This window comes from Corylus avellana, chromosome 7 (assembly GCF_965113065.1).
Source record: "Corylus avellana chromosome 7, dhCorAvel1.hap1.2, whole genome shotgun sequence".
NCBI lineage: Eukaryota > Viridiplantae > Streptophyta > Magnoliopsida > Fagales > Betulaceae > Corylus > Corylus avellana.
In genome coordinates, this window is record NC_142496.1 from 4976963 (window position 1) to 4993812 (window position 16850).

The window sequence follows — 16850 nt, forward strand, 5'->3', positions numbered from 1 at the left end:
ATCAAATCATTAACTGTATCCGTAAATCACAAGAAAATATCCAATTTTATCAAAACATCAACTGTATCCAGAGAATAAATCATAGGGGAAATCTAATTTTTTAACAAAGAAAACCAAACAATCAATTGTATTGAATCATCTTGAATCATCAAGTGTATCCTTGAATCACAAAAGATATCCAAGAATTATTCAATCCAATTGATTAGAAGTAAAACAATTGGGAAATTAAACCAATAAATTGGGAAACACTACATACATGAAACAAAGTTGCTAATCATAAGTGAGGCTTCATCTTTAACCTCGGTTGAAGGTTTAGCCTCTCATGGTATTGAAAAACAAAACACAATTCATTGAATTCATCATGGAAAATTGAGTACTTACAAATATGGAATCACAAAGTTGAGATACAAAAGCTAGAAAACCCTAAAACTCTCTTCTTTCTCATCTAAAATCGCGAAATTCGCAGCCTCCCTAAACTAATCTTAGAATTATCTATTTATAGGCCTAAAACTAGGGTTTACAAGTTGAATTAGAATAAAACTCCCTGCCAGATCGGACAAGTGCGCTGGATCGCACTCTTGGTACACTCGAGCATCAATTCCTCTCTACGGCGCAAGTATGCGTGAGCGATGGGCTTTGGATTGGGCGTGTCTGCGCTCGATCGTGGGGCGTTGGGCACAAGCGAAGGTGCACTCGAACGTAGTATCCTTCGCTCGATTGTAGGTCCGTTGGCAGCTTCTCCCAAAGCGTGCAACTTTTGCATAAATCCCGCAGTTTTCCAATAGCAAGCTACAAAACACTAAAGACACAAAACTAACTCAGAAATCAAATAATAACACAGCTAAAGGATTAACAAAAGTAATTTAAGGGGTCCAAATATACAATATTTGGCACACATCAACATTTGCCAAGTTGCTTGAAAAGTAATTATCTTTACACATTCGTGTGCTTAGAAAGTTGACTTATTGCATTTTTTTTAAGTAAAGTAGTCGTAAGTATTTACTTACCTTGTACGTTTCCTCAAATACTCTGATATCCTCAGTTCCTGCTATAACGAACATAGTTTATCGTCATTCGCAGTACCAGAGAACCTAATTAAGCAGGTAGAGACCTAATCGAGAAACAACTAGCTAGAAAGTCATAATAGCCTAATTTTACTCATTCTTGACACAGGTCGGACGTTCTATCACATGATCAAACGTTTAGGCTTGAGGTCGAATGTTCAGATTCGAGGTCGAACATTCGGCTAAAGAGCATGGAATGTTTGGTCAGAATGCCAAGGTTCAAGCAACGCTCCTATTTTCAACCCATCACGTAGCAAATCTCATCCTAGGCCTTTTAAAAGGTTTTTACAAACATACTAAGGCACATCATCATGCAAGTTCATGACATCATGGAGCGATTTAAAGCATTTAAAAACCTTTTGCTTGTTAAGGGAAAATCATACACAAGCTTATTCATGGTACTGTAAAACTTGCAAGAAGTATAGAAAAACTGTTAGCAACATGAAAACCATTTTAATATAAAGGGCTTACCTCAAAGAGGGTAAGGTAAAGCTCAAATCTCCTTCTTTCTTCTCTAAGATTTCTTTTTCTAGGTTTAGGGGGGTGGTGCATGCGAGACAAGGTAGATAATGGGTTAAAACTGTTTTTTAGACTGTCATCGAACGTTCGATATTATGCTCGAACGTTTGGTGTACTATTGTACTGTTGTTTCTCGATTATTGTCATTCGAAAACCTTTAGTAGTTTGCAAGGGGTTAGTGAAAGCCTTTAATAGTTTAGGGAACATTGCAAATAGAGTGGCAGCCTCAAGGGATTAGTATAGTTTTCCTTTATATTTACTTTCAATTTTATGGGAAACTTTAGTTATCCCCTCTTAACCACCAAGCGATTTTTAATCTTCTTCATAAAATTTAAAAAATTTCAATGTGGAATCCTAGGGTCAGTTGGTAGCAACGCTAGCTATGGTTAACTTGGCACAACCTTGTGTTGCCACATGTCGGCCAACCCTGGGTTGCCAGCACTTGGTCGTTCTTGGGCTTTTCTTGTCGCTCAAACAGACTCTGATTGACCAGAAATTTTAAGGATAGATAGATGACTTTGGGATGATTGTTTTAATATTTGACACAAATCGTTTGAAGTTTGTATAACCCTGTTTTCACCTGCTCGAATTTCAAATTCGCATAATCATTTCGTCTCTTTTACGACCCTTAAACATATCCCAAATGATCTTATATTTTTATAGCATGTCTAAGACAAGTATAAAAACATAACAATAATTTCTTTTTATCATTAAACCAATGTTTCTCAATTATTCCATGAGATTGAATTCTCGAGCATTACATTTCCTTGGGTAGACGTTTGTCCGATACACTTCCTTATTTTACAAGAACTCGTCATCCAGTCCAATGGTGTGAAAATATGCTTCAACAATTATAATTAAATTTATCGGAACAAACTTGAATAACCTATGACTCCAATGAACTTATTTATTGTTTACAATCCTATTCAATCACATCTTTTAATTTCTTTTTGTCCTAATGTTATTGGTTGGATCATGGGAACAATAATTTTTACACCTCCAATAATTGTTCTTACACCTCTTCTCATACACATGAGATCCATCATATGAAAAAGAAAGCATGGAAGCAATTCTACCTCATCTCACATATATGACACTCATTTCACAAGATGTGATGTCTAATAAATTGTTTACACCCTTCATAAAAACCTTTATCTGGGTAATAGGTAGGAGCAGAAACCTTTTGTTTTTTTGTTTTTTTTTGTTTTGGACATGTCCATACAAGGGAAGGAGAATAGATGATTCAAATTAGTGATCTCCGTTTCATGAGGCATGGTTCACAGCCGATTGAACTACCCATTGAGGACGGTAGAAGCATAAACTGAAACATTATAGAACTACAAAGATAATTATTAAGTTGTTAGCGCCACATAAAAACATTCCTCCTAGATTAATTGTTAATATGAATAACAAAAACTCTGTTATAACCATTCGATTGTCTTCCATTAATCCTACAATAATTCATCCAAAAATACCACAACTCCTTCTCCTTGAATCAAATGCGGGTCACTTGCTCCTCCATTTTTTAATGAAGCCCCAGTTAAATCATTAGCTATTTTAAAATTTTAAAATAATAAAAAATAATTATTTATTTAATCAATATTTCAACACTAATAACCAAAACATAACACTTAAAAAATTTAATAAATTAAGTGTAAAGTATAAAGGTCATACCTTTGTCCTCGGAACTAACTGAAATCTCCTATAATTGGAGTTTAATTATTAAATATTAAATTAATATTTTAATAATTCCATTTCAACAAATAAATATCCACATGCAACATGATCTTCCATTCGAGTAAAATATTCAAACATTTCAGCTCTGATTAATCAAACCCAAATGTAAACGATTTCAATAATTCCACGTTCTCTCAGATCCCAAAGAATATATTACAACTCAGATTCAACTGCCACCTCCTTTTTCTTCTTCATCTTTATAATTCTTCTTGCTTCAGCCCAAGATTTCTCAGAGAGCTTTTGATCCATGGCGTCTCTTAGTTTGACTCAGCTCAGGGGCAAGAACTCTGTGCCCGAGTTCGCCAGGACTCGGCCGAGGACGAGCTGGGCTCGCCCCGGTAGAGTTGGGTTCAAGGTGTTTGCGTCGTCGGAGGCTCAGGCTGAACCCGATCTTGGCGTGACTGTCAATGGGTTGCGTATGCCTAACCCGTTCGTTATTGGGTCGGGTCCGCCGGGGACTAACTACACCGTCATGAAGAGGGCATTTGATGAGGGCTGGGGTGCTGTGATTGCCAAAACTGTAAGTCCTGTTTGCTCTGCTCTGTTTGGTGTCAGCTCTGTGCTGTGTGTGGTTGCCTAGAATATGTAAGAAAAAAAAAAAGAGAATAAATTTCGACTTTTGATTTGTAGTGATGTATATGTCTCGGAAGAATATATGAAATGAAGTATAAAGTACTTGAATTTCGGATAATTTTAGGGGAATTCTCAAATTAGTTAATAATAGCATTGTCAAGAGCTGCTGTGAACATGTTGGCAAATTATAGTAGGTATATTATATTATCTTCATAGCCCACTGAATTTTTTGAGTGCAAAGTTGGAAGTTCAGCCGATTGTTATCCAATATCTTTGTTGCCAACTTTTTTCAAAACTCACACAGCCCGAGGCCGTGTAATCAACCTTGTAAGAAGTTCTTGTTCACCTTGAAATGAGTTCTCTTAGACCAGTGATGTGACATTTGCAAATTGCAAAGCTGAATCATGACAATTTGATTAGTTACCTATTTGTTGAAATTTCTTCTCTTCCTAATTTCAATTACTCAATGCTATGACTGGAAGTATGTTCTGTATTCAGTTTCTTGATAAGGGTTCTGCACCAAATTTATTTCAAAATGAACACGATGATCCATTTTCAAAATGCTCTTTGCATTCTTCAATTGCTGGCTTGATATGAAACCTGAATCAGGAGATTACCTGCCTGGTCTTTATCACTCTTATTGACAACATGGGTTGCAGCTGGGTGTATTCTAATTCCTACTTATTTGACTATCTTCTTAAGTACAATTTTGATACTGTGCTGATTAGGAATTAAAAGGGCCAAAGGGTTTCCCATAAGATGTTGTAGGTGGAGTTGCAAACAAGCTTAATTTTATTTATTGGGTGCGTAAGTGATGATTGCAGTGGTGACCCCATATTGTTATTAATCCAATTTACCAACAAAAAAAAGTTATTAATTTAATCACCACATATATTGACACCACAATCAAGATATGTAAAAAATAAATTAACACACAAATTTGGTGGCAAAGTGGAAACGTTTTGAAGATCTCTTCAAAAGTAAAACCACTCTGGGGGCCAGCCAAGCCCAAAGACATCCACTATAGACTTATGTTACAAATTGTTCTTGCTTACAAAATCTTTATAACTCCGAAGACCCAATCTTACAACCCCGACAAACGACACGTTCTGCTCCCACTGTAGTGGCTCTAGAACCTTGCCTTCTTCTATATGGACCACCTTCACAAGCAAATGCCATCTGCTTCAACTAAGAACTCTGGTGGCTGTAGGCTTTTCTGTGATTTGAATGAGAAGAATTAAACTAGCAGTAGTTTTTGATCTGTATAGGCTCAATATTAAATCTCTCCAAAACAATTGAGATACTGCCTCCCTAGGTCTATGGAATTCATGGTGTGAGATGCTTATATAGAGAGGGGAACAATCAAGGTTTTAAGTAAAAGTTGGTTTAACTTAATAAGCTTAGCGGCAGGTCTCAGTTGACCAAGGCTCAAGTTCGGTTGATTGAGCCATTACGGTTTTGAGGTTTAATTGCAAATTGCTCTACCTCAGTCGACCGACCCTCTCGGGTCTTACTATTGGACTGTTGTGCATCATCTTTGACGGAGCCCCTTGGATTTTAGTATTGAACTTGTTGCACATGCTTGGTCAGTTGAGCATAGGCTGAGGGATCGACCAAGCTCTTCTCAACTTCAATTTTCAATGTCTCTTCAACTGCATTTTGATCCCAACTCAAATCTAAACCTAAGGCTTACATCAAACCATGTTTTGACATTGAATTTATCAAGACTAAAAACCTGACATTCACTTTATGCTTATCTGATACCACTTTACTAAGACTCATTCGCATAAGGTGTTCTGAATTCAGAACCATAAATTTGGAATTTAAGGTTTTCGTATGAAGTAGAGGGGGTGGTTTGGCTTGGTGGAAAAGGTTTTTGTTGTTTCATAATAGTCTAAAGGTTTTTTTTTTTTTTTTTTTTTCAATTTTTTAATATGGTTTATTTGAGTGTTCTAAGGCCTGGTTTGCTGCAAGAACTGAATCAGATCTGTAATTGTACAAAGAAGATAAAATGTCTTGGTAATAAAACCCAGGTTTCTTAAGCAATCACATCTAAGAAAGAAGGCAATCAGAAGAAGCTTAAGGGGTGCTGTAAATTCTTTTTATTCAACTCTGAATTGTTCACCAATTACAGAGTATAAAAGTTCGTAAAAAATTAATATAGATTTAAAAAACCCTTGCAAAGCACGGGATACAAGCTAGTAGCTGTCCTGTAAAATCATCTACATGGTCTACCCTGCTTTAAGGTTTTGGGTCATGCCCTCTTCAATATTCCCCAGTTTAAGGATGTTTAACCCAATATAATGAATATCTAAAAGATAGCAAACTTTTTAGTTTGATGATGTGAACCTAATCCTAGGCAAGTCTTGGAAGGCTGATTGATTGCACCAATAAGTAATATGGCCCTAAGTTGAGTAGAACTTTAAAGTGTGATACTTGTGGCAACTTCCAAATAGTTCAGATCTGTGCAACTGATACAAATTAAAGGAGGACGATGAAAGTGTATGGTTGAGCAATATATGCTTGAATTTTTTTATCTCCTAAGGGATATTTTGTAACTTGATGCTTGGAAATCTAAGTTCGTATTACCATTGTCATCCCCAATGTGAAGTGGTGATGTCTAATCTTTACTTTTTTTTTTTTTTTTTTTTTTAATTTTTTTTTTTTTTCTTTCAATGAATCTGAACTGTGATGTTGATTTTTTCTTTTGAAAATGTAGCTCTAGATCTTAATTTATTTGTTTGCTAGGTGTCACTAGATGCTGCCAAAGTTATAAATGTGACCCCTCGGTATGCCCGTCTACGAGCAGGAGGAAATGGCTCAGCCAAAGGACAAATTATTGGGTGGGAGAACATAGAACTTATAAGCGATCGGCCTCTTGAAATTATGTTGAAAGAATTCAAGCAATTAAAAGAAGAGTATCCGGATAGGATTCTCATTGCTTCAATTATGGAGGAGTATGACAAAGCTGCTTGGGAGGAACTTATTGACAGAGTTGAGCAAACTGGAATTGTAAGCTACAGTCATTGCCTAATTTTCTGCTGTGATAGATACTTCTTTCATGTAAAAGCTCTTGTCATCTAAAATTTCTGTCATATTTCTTTAGGATGCCTTAGAAATCAATTTCTCATGTCCCCATGGTATGCCAGAGCGCAAAATGGGTGCTGCAGTTGGGCAAGATTGCGCCCTTTTAGAAGAGGTTTGTGGATGGATAAATGCAAAAGCTACAGTTCCTGTTTGGGCAAAGATGACTCCTAACATCACTGATATAACACAGGTTGGGTTGCTATTTTGTTCCCATAGTTATCTCCTAAGGTGCACATGTGAAGAAGGTAGCACATATTTGATGCATGGGCATGTTGTTTGTACATCTCATCTTTTGAATGACATGCGAATTTGTGGCCAATATCTTTGGCCTTCGTAGCTCTCTGTCAATCATTTTGGGCTAATATTGTGACTAATCCATGCATTGTTACCACTGGTACAAGCATTTATGCCGTAGTTGCTGTTGGATATTGAAACATATATTGCATTCCTTCAGTGAAGCTGCAAATGCTTGGATCAGGAAACTGTCATTTTGGCTGATTTAATGATGAGACCTTTACTAAAAATGACCAGCACCTAGTATGGATCATGTCAAGTGGATAGAAATGATGCATTGGTTAGCAAATATAAAACTCTACCTTATCTAACTAATTACTAGCCTGCTTTCTTTTTTACATCTTTAATTAAATTGTATTCCTTCAATGAAGCTGCAAATGCTTGGATCAGGAAAGTGTCATTTTGGATGATTTAATTATGAGACCTTTACTAAAAATGATCAGCACCTAGTATGGATCATGTCTAGTGGATAGAAATGATGCATTGGTTAGCAAATATAAAACTCTTCCTTATCTAACTAATTACTAGCCTGCTTTCTGTTTTACATCTTTAATTAAATTGTAATATCTTTTGAAAGAACCATTCTCTAAAAGAACCATTCTCTAAAAGATCTTTTGCAAAATTCTGCCTGGTTGCACTAATGTATGAGTTTGTTGCTGGGAAAAAAAAAAAAAAGAATCAGTGCCGAAATTGAAAGTAGTTGTTACTTATATGAAATACAAAAGAGTATGAATCAGTGACAAAGAAGGATTAACTGTTGAAAACTGGTTTTTCTGATTATGTCTTAAACAATACTGTTTCTATAATTACAGAAGCAACTGCCGAATTAATTTGATGTTTCAAACAACAATTACATTATATGCATTAAAAAACAAAGAAATATTACCCTTGACTGGAACAGATTCTATGGTCTGAAATAAAATGAAAATCTGTTGTTCTAGTGAACATATTTTGAGCCAGGCACATCCTTTTGCTTATAGAGATGAAATTTGACCAGGCCATATTGTTAAGTCATCCTGTGTCCCCCACCCCCCACCCCAATTTTTCATGTGATTTAATTACTAGTGCAATCTCAAAACTTGAATGTTTTCTCCTTTTTTTCCCTAGGGATGGGGGATGAAGCATCATTCTGCATATTTTGTCTTGCTCTTTTCTTAATAGATGAAAATAAATGAACTGAATAAGATATGCTTCCAAAAAAAAAAAAAAAAAAATCCTCTTTTCCTTCTTCTTCATATTCTCTCTCCGTTTTCTTCTAGATGCATGTCACAAAAGTGTATTATTTATTTTCATTTACAGTGATGTTTTGATTGGTTTCTTACTCAGAGTGGCTTATTTATCAATCCTGCTTCTGTATACAGCCAGCTAGGGTGGCTCTTGCATCAGGATGCGAAGGGATAGCTGCTATTAACACAATCATGAGTGTAATGGGAATAAATCTCGACACCTTACATCCAGAGCCTTGTGTTGAGGGGTTTGCAATCTCAAATTGAGCAATATGACACTTTTTCATTGACTTATATCATTTGCCACAGGAAAATTCATATGCTTAAATTTTGTTAACAGATATTCAACTCCTGGGGGCTACTCTTCAAAGGCAGTTCATCCTATTGCTCTTGCAAAAGTGATGAGTATTGCAAAAATGATGAAGTCAGAATTTGGTGATAAGGACTTGTCGCTTTCTGGTATTGGAGGTGTTGAGACTGGTGGCGATGCTGCAGAATTCATTCTTCTTGGAGCAGATACTGTTCAGGTACGGGGAAATAACTCCATTGTTTCTTTGTATAAAAAATAAATTTCATTGCATCCAATAACCATGTGTTTGGAAATTCAAATTAACATACCAGTATACCATACTTGGTATAAAGTGCTCTCCCAATTTGTCATGATGCTCATAGTGTAATTTACTATGCGAATGGTTTTTTGTCCATACTTGTTTTAGACTCATACAGACGTAATGATTCCTTTTTTCTTTTGGAAATCACGGATCTACGCTTTAGGAACTTGAAAATTGGTATCTTTGAAATATGGGTTCTGCTCTAATCCAAACGTGTCATATAGGCGAGGTACATAAAATTCCCGACCTGCCTAGTAACCATCTTCTAAAAGGGTATTCTCAATTACGTTGTTCTTGATCAATGTTTAAGCATACTGACAGTGTTGAGACTTGAGAGGGCATGTCCATGCTAAACATTGTTTATAATTTATGCAAATATTAAAAAAACTACGTTGGAGTTGCTGTGATCATTGCTTTGACATAACTAACATTGAAGTAAGCTAAAATTTGAACTGTGATTATAACAATAATGAATAAATAAGATTTTTCACCTTTACAACAAACTTGTAAAAGAAAAATCATCATGCTGCTAGAGGAAGAACTGGCTTAAATGTTCTGAAATCATTGCAAATCTATTGGCAGTTTGGAGAGCTCAGTAAAAGCACTGAAGTTCCTTTTTCTTCCACAATAGTTTTATCTTAGACATCTAACATGTAATTTTAAACATATACTTGGTCACCAAATCCTAGTGCATGCAATAGGATTTGCTGCACTTCAAGTCATCAATCAATGGGCACTAGACATTTCTGTTTTGAAGAAGCTACTTTTTTTATGGGATTTCTTTTTTATCGTTATATTAGATCATGAAACAGATTCCTTAAAGAAAATCCTACACATTATTCGCAAGTGTATGAGACAATCAACTTTCGTTTGCAGGTATGTACTGGGGTTATGATGCATGGTTATGGCCTTGTGAAGAAGCTATGTGCTGAGCTGAAGGATTTTATGAAAGCACACAATTTCTCTTCCATTGAAGATTTCAGGGGGTATGCAGTTTAGTTCAGGGCAAATTTCATGATTAAAATAACTTCTGGCATATGGAAATTCACTCTTTTTTCATGTTTTCTTGTTTTTTGGTGGTTCCCCAGGGTTTCTCTTCAGTATTTTACAACTCACATGGATTTGGTACAAAGGCAACAAGCAGCTATTAAACAGAGAAAAGCTACAAGGAAAGGTTTACAGTCTGACAAAGATTGGACTGGAGATGGCTTTGTGAAAGAGAGTGAGAGCATGGTTTCTAACTGAGTTGTTGTATATAGCAGATCAAAACCCTTCTCCCCCTTGGATGATCAAAGAATAATTGGTGTCTTCTTTTCTTTAGATTTGAGAAAAGAACTGCCCTATATGAATAATTGACTTGCCCTATATGAATAATTGACTTGCTAATGTAGGAACTTTTCTCAGATGTGTTTACTGTTTATAGTTCAAAAGCATATGATGAATGAAGAATGGTGCAAGAGTCATAATACATACGACCAAGTACTTTTTTATATATGGATTCCACTAAAAAAAAAACACTTTATTTTTTTGTTTTATTTTTATTTTTAAAAAGAAACACTTTTCATTACCATTATGAAAAATACCCAAATTTAATGGGGAGATGCTTTTTCCATTTTTTGTTTGGTTGAAGCTTCGTCCTAGCCTTTCGACCTAACAATATATACCATGCACAAAGGCACTTGTTTTTCTTTGTGATTTCTTTTGACAAACCCATTTAGATAACTGATAGTTGAGAAGGGTTTTTTAGAATTTAAAATGCTCTGTTTTATTTGGATAATTTATCAAGTGCACTAAAAATTTGTGAGCTTAATATGTATTTGTGGTGCGTGATCCCTCATCCAGTTATTAACTCAGTTATGCAAAGGAACACAGATTAAGTACTGACTTTTGTTAACTCACCACTTATTTTAAAAGTTTAGACTCTTTGGATAATTGGTGATTACCATGATATTAGAGCAAATGTTTTAAGTTCAAACATTATCTACATCAATTTACCTTTTATTTTAATTAAATATTCCATGTGTTTCGTCTCACTTATTAGGAATGGAAGGAGGGGTTGTTTAAGCCCATACGTGAGGGAAGTCTTAAAATATTAATTAAATGGTTAAATTTTCATTTCTTATAATATTTTTGATATAAGTGGTACTTAATCTTTGTGTATTAATTAAGTTATTAAATTTATTAATAACTTAAGAGTATTTAAAGGAGAAAAATGCAAAAGTGTTTAATTTGACACATGATGGTAGTTGTGGGGCCTCAATATCACTTTTTAAAGTTTGGAAACTTAATTGCAAAATAAGTGATAGTTCGGGAGGTTAAAGTATATTTTCCTAACAAAAAAATAAAAAATAAAAAATAAAGCTTAAAAAATGACAGGACTATGAAGGTTTATAGAATCTTTTCTTTCATGGAAATTAAACCAAAGTTCTTCAAATTGTTTTCACAGGATATGTGCATCTGATCCATGTGATACATTGATATTGAGAATACAATTAATGGGTAGATTTAAAGACCTATTTTCGCACCAAGAGGACCTATTTTTGCACCAAAAGGATGGAGTTCAGATAGATTGTACGTTACACATGGATCTCACGTGATTTTTAAGTATGTCTTGTGATTAATTCAACACGTCTTGTTTTGATATCATGTTAAATTAACTGTTATTTCAAAAGCTTATGACGCAAGACAGAAGGAGAACAAAATAAAGATAAATTATTGGCATCTCACAAATCGGATAAATTTGACATCTCACCAGGAACGTAAAGTCTCACTACATGAAAGATCAATCACAACTCTTAAAGAAAACATTTTTTTTTTCAATATCATTGTCTCATTTCCATAAGAGTACAAAGACAATTTAAATAGACACTGTAAAATAAACCCTAACCCTAAATTGATTGACTTTTGGGCTAAGCCCGTTATTAAATAACAAAAACCCTAATTTAACAGACTTTGGGCCAAACCCATTACAATAACTCTTAAAATATAGGTAAAAGACTAATTGAAATGCAAATAATCTAATTAACTAATAAAATCCAAATAAAATTAATTGGGGAATGTTATGTGCTTTCCCATTGTTTTCCTTGTGTCCTCTTAATCGTAGGTGAGTATTATTTTCTTAAAAAACAAAAAAGAAAGTTGATTTTATTTCTCTTGCTTGGTTTTTAGAAAATAATATCCACATAAGACTAGGAAGACACCAGGATAATACTGGGAGATCACCTAACATTTTCCAAATTAAAAAGACTAACTTATTTATTTTTCCCTCCGCATCAGTTTAATCTAATAGAAAATAATGAATTTAATTAAGGTTTTAACAATGTCTTATTTGAACAGAAACAACATTCAAAGCTTGATAGCCTAATAAGTAATGTTACTCCAAAGGTCCTACATATATAATTGTAGAGCCTATAAGAAAGAAAGTAACAATCAACTTGCTACAAATTAACTATAACTGGATGGTTAAAAACTAATAGGAAAGTGTTAAATCACCATTTATCCCAAAACTTTAAGCTTCATGTGTGAGCTGAAATTCCTCTTTAATAAGTGAAGCCTAACACGTGCATTATTTAATTTAAATAAGAGGTGAATTATGGAGACAATGTTCGAACTAATCATCATGACCTATGTTCTGATACCATATTAAACCACCACTTATTACAAAAACTTAAACCTTAATCGTCTGATTTATATGTTTGCATCAAGACACATTAAAACCTGGCAACAGTACTCATCATTTATGAAACAGCTACTTGTTAGGTCAACAAGATTAGAAGTTCAAAGTCATATAATAGAACTAGCTAGAGTCATAAAAACAAAAACATCTTAAGGAAAATGGTATAGATTTCTAGTGATATTGCAGTTTGGTGCTCTGATGTGAATGCCCCAGCAGTTGAATAATATTGTCATCTTGATGCTAAGTCTTGTCTTAATACTAATTCATGTCACTGAAGCATCTAAAGCAACCAAAGAAGTGGCATTAGCTGCACAATTAGCTGCAGGTTTATTCTGCAGAACTGGTGGTAGGAAGGTCTGCAGGTCCTGGATGATGAGTCCCTGTGAGCTCCTGAAGTTGTGAATGCATGTTATTGATGAAAGCCATGGATTTTTGTTGAGGTTCCTCCATTGCTTCTTTCAGCTTGCGTAATGCTAAGCAATATGCTTCCTGCTCATTAATTTTAGTCGAAATCAGAAGTTAATTATCAGCAAACCCACTTATGAGAGATATGAGATAAAAGAAAATGAACTGATTCTATATGATGGTATATATACAGTTGACTAATTTAAAATGTTAGCCTCCCTGCAGAACTCTATCACCTTAAACTTAGAAGCTAATTAAGAGTGACAAATTATTAATGTTGGTATGAGATACCTAGATGACAGTAACAATGAGAATACCTAGATAATTAGGAATTAATGTCACCTCGCTGCCTAGGGATATTAATTGCAGGATTAGATTGTCGTTGCATTTTAAATATACTATGTTTTCTTTTTGGATTTCATATTATATTTGTTGTTTGCAAAATGTATATACCCTGGATTATGTTATTGTTTACATATTTTAGATTAAAATGTCTTCATTTTGCCCTCTTGCTACTATATTGAATCAGAATAAGCTGATTGGGCCAATTTCGTTGACTGGAAACGTAATTTGAACATTGTGCTCACGATTGAAGGGCACAATGTCTTAACCCTGTCCATAATTTCAAACTTTGGATGTCTCTCAAGAGGACAAGCAACGATATGATCACTGGCAAAAGTCCAATAAGAGAGTTAAGTGCTACATCTTGGCCTTTTGTGACAAATATAATCCAACATCAAATGCATGATCTTTGACTTGCTTCAGGCATACTGACTAGTGAAGATGTTTGATGAGCAAATTAAGTTGTGTTGCTTGGTCAGACACAATGAGAACTTTGCTTAATGTAAAGATGGCAAAAGGAACTCCAGTACGAGATCATTGTATGAACATAATCTCAATGCTGATTGTATTGGAGGTCTTGAGTGCAGAGATTGATGGTGAATAACATATGGATATGATCCTTCAATCCTACCTGAGTCATTTAACTAGTTTAGCCTTAATGTGTCTATGGGAAGAAAGGAATACACTTTGTCTGGACTAATGAATGTGCTCATCGCAGCGGAATGCATCCTGAAGGTTGAGGCTTGGGTGAATATGACACAAACTTCTTCTTCTAAGCTAAAAGGCTAGAAAAAGAAAAAGTACACCAAGCAAGCTGGTAAGGGAGTGAGTAAAGCTGGGGAGAGATCAAAGCTAGCGAAGCCAAGTGGAAAGTGTTTCCACTGTGGTGAAGCAGGGCACTAGAAAAGAAATTGCTCCAAGTTTCTAGCATCTCAACGTCTAGGTATACCATCTCCCTTCTTAGTTGAATCATGTTTGATGGTGCATCAATCACATTGGTTCCTGGTGTATGGATTTAAGGTAAACTAATCATGTCTTTTTGGGTATGAACTTGTTTTGCTGGAAGTTTGTAGCATCTCAACGTCTAGGTATACCATCTCCCTTCTTAGTTGAATCATGTTTGATGGTGAATCAATCAAATTGGTTCCTGGTGTATGGATTTAGGGTCCACTAATCATGTCTTTTTGGGTATGAACTTGTTTTGCTGGAAGGGATTGATTGAGCATCCCAAGAATCGAGGCAAAGGCTATCAGAATTCAAGGATGAATTCTCTCCGACCCGGGGAGGATGATGCATGACTAATGACAGTCATATCTCGTGATTCTAACATCAAATTACGGAAAGCTTGGTAGCATTGAAAATTTGATTCAAAGGCTTACAAAGTAATCATGTTTCATGAAGTTTTGCTAATTCTAAATTTTACTGACCGGGTGAAAACGGTTTGTAAAGAGACAACCGAAAAACTTAACATAATAGTTCATCCTAAGTTTAAGTTTGAACGAGTTGGTATAATATATCGTTCCAAAGCTTGTCCTAAGTCGGTTCAAACACGCCGCTTCAGAAAACCGTGAAATGCCTTGAAAAGATGTAAAACCCTAGTAAGATTTGAACGAATAATTAAGTACCGAACTGACCTGTTCCAACGAGCTAAATACTTTTAGGAATTTGATGAGTTTTTCTTATAATGTTTTTTCTCGTTTGGTGGTGGTGTATTGGGTGTCGTGCTTTTACATGGTTTAGGTTTCTTCCCCGAACAAGAAATTGTTTTTAAGTGAATGGCTTCTTGCTAGCTAGCTGACTTAAAAGGCCTACAAAACCCAAAATTATATGAGCATTTCGAGAGCAGCCGTCCAAAGTACACATCTATAAACGTAGGTGAATTAAACAATAGTTTTGTAACAAATTAAAGCCATCGCACTAGAGAGTTAAAGAAAAGATATTGCTAGCTACGCATGTTGTAATCCCCTTGGTCTTGTCCTTTTCTGAAAGATAATGCTTTCATCAACCATATATATATGAGTAATCTTATTAGGTTTGAAAACTTTACTCCCCATCCACGTCAAGGTATCTAATTCCATACCTTTCGCCTCAAGGAGCCCTCCTAGTGCCTCTTTGTGCCATGTTTCTTAGTGTAAATGTGTGCAAGAGAGAGAGAGAGAAAGAGAGAGAGAGAGAAAGAAAAGCAAATTAATTGGGATTTACCATGAAGTGATCTAGCTCAGATCGACTAGCCGTGCCTAAGCTGGGGATGTTTTCTTGTTGCTTCTCATCATCTCTAGCGTGATTATAACTCTCCAATTCCCCATTGTCACCAACCTGAAGAAAAAGAGAAAAAGAAAAAAAAGTAGACAAATAATGACAGGAAAATGTTATTTATACATACACCAGCATGCATGCTTCAAATGAATCCCTTCAACGATAGCAAGCACGTTATTGCATTAACATGAGCAAAGGATCAAATTCATGCAACAATAATACCCCAACAAAAAAGAAGAAACAAGAGAAACAAGAAAGTAATAATTCAAAGACAAAAAGTAGCAATATTAAGAGATCCCAAAGTTTAAGGCAGACCCACATGGAATTTTCACAATATGCAAAAGATTAATTTGAGAAAGAGAGAGAGAGAAATTAAAAGACCTTCAAACACCCCAAGTGAGCCTCAACCAACAAACCATAAGAAGGATGGGTGGAGATTCTTCTCTTGAGGATCTCATGATCAATAACCTCCTCTCCCCTCTCTACTTCTTCTTCTTCTTTCTCTTCTTCTTGTTGTTTCTCCCTAGAGTTACTCATCAAAACCTCCATTATTAATTTCCTACACACGTACACCAAAACTAAGGGCATACCAAATTAACTCACAAAAACAAAAACAAAAAAAGAAGGAAAAAAAAAAAAAAAAAAAAAAAAAGTGATGCAAAAATGAATGTATAGTAGAAGTACAGCAGGAGTGGGAAAGACAGACGCTCCCATTTTTGGAAGTGACCAGCGGATTGACCCATGCATGCAAAAAATAGTTGAATGAATGGTATCAGTCAAAACTATAATGGATGGACTTTTTACTTGCTCTTGTCTTTTTACATAACCCGAAAGCAACACTTCAAGGGGGTTTCTCGATTGAAGGGATGCTTTGTTAGTACAACACCCTCTTTCCCATTTTACTAGTCATTCTCTCTCACTTTTTTTCAGGCACAAGATCCAAATTCTAAACTGTTCATAATGGGGTAATTTTTATTCTATACCTGGGTTTTTTCACATGGTGGGACAGAATGTTTCTATAACTGTTCATTCTCATTAAAAATGACACTTCTACGCAAAA

General features: G+C 35.2%; 2 protein-coding genes across 2 annotated transcripts; one reads left to right on the plus strand and one right to left on the minus strand.

Moving 5' to 3' along the window:
• The first annotated feature begins 3375 nt into the window (after positions 1-3375).
• PYD1 (pyrimidine 1) lies at positions 3376-10572 on the plus strand. The gene is made up of 7 exons (XM_059597632.2): positions 3376-3840; positions 6642-6905; positions 7000-7170; positions 8636-8748; positions 8841-9027; positions 9988-10097; positions 10200-10572. Exons 1-7 carry the CDS (start codon positions 3568-3570, stop codon positions 10354-10356), a joined length of 1275 nt encoding a protein of 424 aa, XP_059453615.2. The 5' UTR covers positions 3376-3567; the 3' UTR covers positions 10357-10572.
• A 2188-nt stretch (positions 10573-12760) lies between these two features.
• KNATM (KNOX meinox protein) lies at positions 12761-16539 on the minus strand. The gene is made up of 4 exons (XM_059599435.2): positions 16475-16539; positions 16172-16349; positions 15737-15850; positions 12761-13276 (listed from the first exon to the last, which is right to left on the minus strand). The coding sequence occupies exons 1-4, from the start codon at positions 16531-16533 to the stop codon at positions 13115-13117; spliced, it is 513 nt and encodes a 170-aa protein (XP_059455418.2). The 5' UTR covers positions 16534-16539; the 3' UTR covers positions 12761-13114.
• Positions 16540-16850: the final 311 nt, after the last annotated feature.